General features: G+C 38.5%; 1 protein-coding gene across 2 annotated transcripts in view; it reads left to right on the top strand.

Moving 5' to 3' along the window:
- Positions 1–380: 380 nt before the first annotated feature.
- Positions 381–6,000, top strand: part of LOC129770926 (protein ovarian tumor locus-like) — a 79,146-nt gene continuing 73,526 nt past the window's right edge. For both annotated transcript variants that reach the window (XM_055774136.1, XM_055774129.1), the window contains exons 1-3: positions 381–527; positions 591–820; positions 878–975. In XM_055774136.1, the coding sequence (XP_055630111.1) occupies positions 596–820; positions 878–975 (323 nt within the window). In that variant the 5' untranslated portion in view covers positions 381–527; positions 591–595. The remainder of the gene's footprint in view (positions 528–590; positions 821–877; positions 976–6,000) is intronic.

Raw genomic sequence — 6,000 nt, 5'->3', positions numbered from 1 at the left:
GTTTTCGACCGAGGATTTTTCTAAGGGTATTGACGACACGGTCACACCTTTATTCCACACATCTTGGGCTTGCCCTCAGCATTTAAGTGCGATTCACATACAACATCCACATCACGTTCACGTTCCGTCCCGTCACGTTGCGTCAATTATCTTTCCAAGCAGTTCTTATGCAAACATTCACATACACCGGCAACGGCAACTTCGACTTGCCGTTGCTGGTGTATGTGAATGCTTCAACAGGAATTGCATGGAAGAATAATTGACGCACCGTGACGTGACGGAACGTGAACGTGACGTGGATGTTGTATGTGAATCGCACTTTATGCTTCAAAGCTAAACTCGCTAAACTACTACATGTATGCAAGTCCCTGAAAGGGACTGCGTCAGTTCAATTTATATTTTAATCGCCATCTTAAAAAGCGAGTATGATAAAGAATACTGCTTGATCGTAATATCGCTCAAAAGTATTAAATTGCAGTTTGTAGCAGGTCTTACTCATAGGAATAGTTGAGAAAAAATAGTTGATAGTGAGTTCGGTTTAAGTTTATTCCAATTCATTGCATTGGATTGATACAATCCTAATTTTTCAGCGATAATGGATATTCCAAATCGACCGTTTTCGTCTGGAAGTCGTCAAGCTCCAGATCCATACGACCAATTTTTAGAACGCGAAGGATTTTATCGGAAACATACCGCACGAGATTCTACATGCTTATTTAGAGTGGTTTCGGAACAAATTTTCGATGTGCAACTATACCACGAGAAGGTTAGAACCGATTGTGTGAATTTCATGCGAGAACAACGCCATATGTATGAAAAGGTTGGTTTTAATGTAGAATTTAGAGAAATAAGTTACAATATATTTTTAAATGAGCAGAGAATTAATGGGAACTTCGATGATTACATTATCGAAATGAACAAGACTCGTACATACGGGTCTTTCACGGAACTGAACGCGCTGGCGCATACTTATCGGTAAGAAACATACATCTCGTTTGTGTTTATTAAATTTCATAACCGGTGTAAGAAAGGTTTACCGGTTCCAAATTGCACAATTATCCAAACTTCAATGTGTAATTTGTAAATACAGATAAACAAAAACCCTGTCTTTGGTGCGATAAAAGAACCAGTAATTTGAAAAAATGCATCTGTAGCTATTATTAAGTCTATATGTTAACCCCTTAGCCTACAAATTATTTTCCAGAAGTTTTAATTAATTTCACTACTCTGCCGAGCGTCCTAGAACCCAATGATGAACAAGTGCAAAAGGGTTAACATATTCCGCCAATTGACCAAAATTCCGTTGATCTTTGTGACCATACGACTTTTAGAGCCTATGAATACCAACATTTTGCGATGCAGAATTTGTCAATATCTTAATCCTGCTCAAAGTTATTGATGGGTTTTCACCCAAAAACTCATGATTTCAATTTTAATTTACTGGAATACAAAAAATAGCATATCTATATCATAAAAATCACATAATATAGAGTGAAACTTGTTCTTTCAAATTCCGTCAGCAAACTTTTTTTATGTGTGGCCCAGAAAGAATAGCAAGTAATTGAAGAGAGCGTATTTTTTGGGAAGAAATATCAATAATTTTGAGTGAAGTTGAAATATTGACAATTTGTGCACCGAAAAATGTTTGTATTAATATGTTCTAAAAGTCATTCGAAGACAGTTTGTACGTAGATTTTGAGATATAAAAGTTAGAGCAAAAAAAACAGTTTTTCATGGTGACCCTAACGCAATATAGAAAAATTGGCGCAATATCACTTATCTCAAGATATAGAAAACTTTGTTCTTTGTTCTACAAAGATGTTTCAAATAACTAGGACTACAATATTGTAGAACTATGTTTACCTCTATCTATAAAGATAAGAAAGTTAGATTTTTTATTTTATGGACAATTTTGGTCACCCTAATTTTGATAACATAAAAATGAGAGCTCTATCACATGTAACAGCTTTGTCTGAGACAGTTTTTGTCTAGAGAATAACTGTCGAGCTCTAAATGCTAATTTCCACTTAAATGCCTGGACCATTGTGCAATGGGGAGTCTCGATCGGCTAGTCGTCGGGTGTAGACGTGTTTTACATAGCTCCGCGTTTGTTTTTCCCTCTACCACCATATGCACTGGGTATATAATTGATTAAATTATCGGTTGTTTTGAGTTTCTGACACGTCTTAGAGCCCCCGCAGACTGCAGACTGATTTGTCCGCTGATAGTTTGGTCGACTTCTTAATCAGTACGGAGAGGTATGCATGTGCGCACATTGCACCGATTCAGTTGGGTCGGGTTTTGCACCAAAAGGCCGACCAAACTGTTGGTTGGCAGAAAGTCTGTAGTATGCGGGGGCTCTTAAGGAGTAGTGAAATTCGGAGGCTCTGGAAGTGTTTTTTTTGGCTAATGTCGAACGAGGCTTTCCATCATAACGCTTTCTTCGCGAGTGTTGAAAAATGTGTGTAGAAGAACGGATACACATGTTCTTTACACCGTATTTGATGTGCTTGTGTTTTGTATCGAAGTTTGGGATGTGCTTTTTACCTAGTGAATTCGAGACTTGTGGAATATCCTTGAATATGTCCGAAAAAATAAAAAAAGATAGTGATTCAAAAAATCAGACAAGCCCATTTTTTTCAATTCGTGTGTGTTGGGGTTGGTGAGAGTTCGTTTTTATAGTTTCATCTTGCTCCTAATCGGCGCATGTTGGATAGTGCGCTTGCAGCGTGCATATGTATTACTGATCTGTTGGGCAGGCAAAAGCGATCGCTGCATAGGATTTATATGGATCGACAAGATTGATGGAGGCGAATGAACTGCAAAGTTTAAAGCCTCTTAAAAACAAAGAAAAGAAACGAAATCGACAAGATTGATCTTTGTTTAAATAATTATTTTAGCGAAATAGTCATAGAAATTACGCGCTACACTATATTAATAACATGCGAGTATATGTCTCTTTACATAAAAATATTTACTTTTAGCGTTAAAGCCATAAACAAGGAGAAAAATAGAAATTTCTGTTATGGCTCTGATCCATATCAATGGAAGCAGATTGATTATTCAAAAAGTTTCACAGAAATAATGCAAATTGCACATTGCGATTGTATAGACTGTATAGATTGTATTGTATATTAGGTTCCATTTAGACTTTGTGCTTTTTGCCCTGAAATGCTGGTCCCATGAAGAAGTAAACTATAATGAATATTCGTGTGTAGATATCCTTAATCGGTGGTTAGTTTCGCCAAAAAAGCATATGATTATATTGAAATCAAGAACATATTCAGCCAGAAAGATCAACCAACCCTCAAATATGAATTCCGGGTACCTGAATGCTCTGCGGAGAAGTGAAATATGGTTATAAGAAAATTGATCAGAAACGAAGAAAATCCATCAATTGGATAATTGATGGAAACTACAAGGAGGCATTTGAACGTGGCCTCGAGCCTCTATGTGTTGAATCTAGACCCGAACATGCTGGTAATCCTTTCCTGTTATTTCTTCGATTCAAATCTAGTGGGAAAGTCGCCCAACGAACATCGCGAAATAGGTGCTAGTAAGCTAAGTAATATGCGTCACACGAAAGCTCTTGTTCAGTAAATAGCTTGCCTAACTGTTTCACAAAGTTCATGTTAGTTCTATGAAATATTTCGCGCTAATAGAAAGATCGCAACCATATTTAAATCATCTACAAGAACGTCGATTGATGATGAATCCGCTTCTGTCGCATAGAAGCTACAAATGTAAACAAATGATGTTGGCCCAACAGATGCTTTGCATGTATGTGTAGCGAGAGCCCTATTGAAAGGTTCTCTTTTTGGTGCGTGTGTTTGTGATGAATATTTTGCGTACCTTCGACTAGCCGAATCGGTCATGTTGACAAATATTGCTCGTGCGTTTTCGCATGCGAATTTACTTGAACAAGTCCGAAGCTCATGTATCGTAGTGGTGGTGTCGCTACAGAGGCAATCATGGCTCATGGCTTGCATGGTGCGACTACGTGAGATATGTATTTTGTTTTTCCCTCTCTCTAACACGTGTCATGGAATTTTCAGTTTTGTTTCTAAACGCAGAAAATTAGCTTGGTGAAAGATCAGCAAGCATAACAGCAATCAGTTTAAATATTTTGTATATTTCAAAAGTGGATATGTAAGAAATCGAAAGAATTTAGCAATTTAATTTCAATATCGTAAACGATCGAAAGAAGGACAGAAGAAAAACACTATACGATAAGAGCGAACCGTGTGTAAGATCCTAAAATAACAATCCTATCGGGAGCGGGTGCAATAAAACCTGGTGCAATAAAACCTAGTAGAAAGGAAAGGAACCGAAAACAATCGCACACATTTCTTATCGCGTTAGGCTCCGTTGCTCTTAGAATGCAGTTATGGATATCGTATGTTTTGAAATACAGATAGCGATAGGTAAAGGACTTGTATGAAAAGAAGCAAGGACGTTTATAGTCTTCTCTTTCTTTCGCACGTTAGACTTAAATTTAGGGTAGATTTAGGATAAACTAAAATTGTATAAAAACCCAAGGTTCTCTGAATAAAGCAAGTAGTCTTTGGAATCGTGTCTTACGATTAAGTAGTCCGAAACCACCTCCATTGAATCGACTGACGAGAGTTCTTCAGATTCAAGTCTTCCAACGTTCGCAGCAATAGTTGTATAATTTGCGCTCGGAGTTCGTGAAGATCTTGTACTCGTTGATCCTCCCGCTTAGTTGATGTTCGATATTTTGATCAGCTCCCGTTCGTTGCTCGTTCCGTACGGAATTAGTGCGAAGGCAGTCAGTTCAATTTATTGAAAGGAATAAGTCTGATTAGCTTCCGTTCGTGGCTCGTTCCGTAGGGAATTAGTGCGAAGGCAGACAATTCAGTTTATTCCAGGAATAGGTTATTTCTCGTGACGCTTTTCTTCTACTTCAACTTTGTAAATTGCCAATCCAGACTCAGAAAGGTTGATTCCTTCGCTCAACCGAGTTTGCGTATTGGGCAACTTTTACATTTGGTGGCTCCAGAGAGGAGGAGCCTTTCATTACCAACGAACTCATAAGTGCGTGCTCATCGCCATAAGAATGAGCAAAGGGCCAGTTGGATAGAGAACCCAACAGGATTAAAAGCTTAATAGAAGCTTATGCGCGTGCTCAACGCCATAAGAGTGAGCAAGTTGGATAAACAAATCCAACAGGACTAAAAGTTTAAAAAGCTTTCTGAAAGTGTGCTAACCTGAAAGCGAGAAAATAAATCTCTCAAGCTTAAGAAAGCTTAAAAAGGCTCAACGCCTTGAAAAGTGAGCAAAGTGTAATTACAAACAACTGGAAACGGATCCTGAGAATTATACATTATTTCAACGGCTGAGTATCTTGAAAGCAACACCATGATACGTTTCGTGGAAAATCAAAACGGAAATTGCCGTTTGTGCTCGGAACCAGACCATAAACAGGATATGGTTGAATGCGACGATTGTGACCGATGGTTCCACATCGGTTGTGTTAACTTAACGGTCGCGCCGACAGCGGAAGAAAAATGGATCTGCCCGAAATGCGTGCAGATCCAACAAAGATTAGCATCATTGGAAATATCTGCTCGGAAGAAAGATGAGCAGATAAAACAACAACTGGATGCAATGGACAAATTAATGGCGACTATGAAAGGCCAATGCTCAACGTCATCCTCGGGCCAAGTAACAAATCAGCCCACGGATCGATCATTTACCCAAACAGTGAGTATGTCTAGTGACTGGACTATATATTTAAAGAGGCAATCATTGACGACCCTACCCAGATTTTCTGGCGCATCAAAGGATTGGCCAAAATTTAAGAAAACATTCCATGATACAACGGCAGAGGGAGGTTTCTCAAATTTAGAGAACCTCAACCGCCTGGAACAAGTTCTGAAAGGGGACGCGTATAAAACCGTCCAACAATTGATGATTAACTCAGAGAATGTTCCGAAAATAATCGAAAAGCTGGAAGAATGCTTTGGAAGGAAGGATCTT

This window comes from Toxorhynchites rutilus, chromosome 1 (assembly GCF_029784135.1).
Source record: "Toxorhynchites rutilus septentrionalis strain SRP chromosome 1, ASM2978413v1, whole genome shotgun sequence".
Classification (NCBI taxonomy): Eukaryota; Metazoa; Arthropoda; class Insecta; order Diptera; family Culicidae; genus Toxorhynchites; species Toxorhynchites rutilus.
The sequence above is the reverse complement of the archived record's forward strand: the minus strand, read 5'-3'. Positions and strand labels throughout refer to the sequence as shown.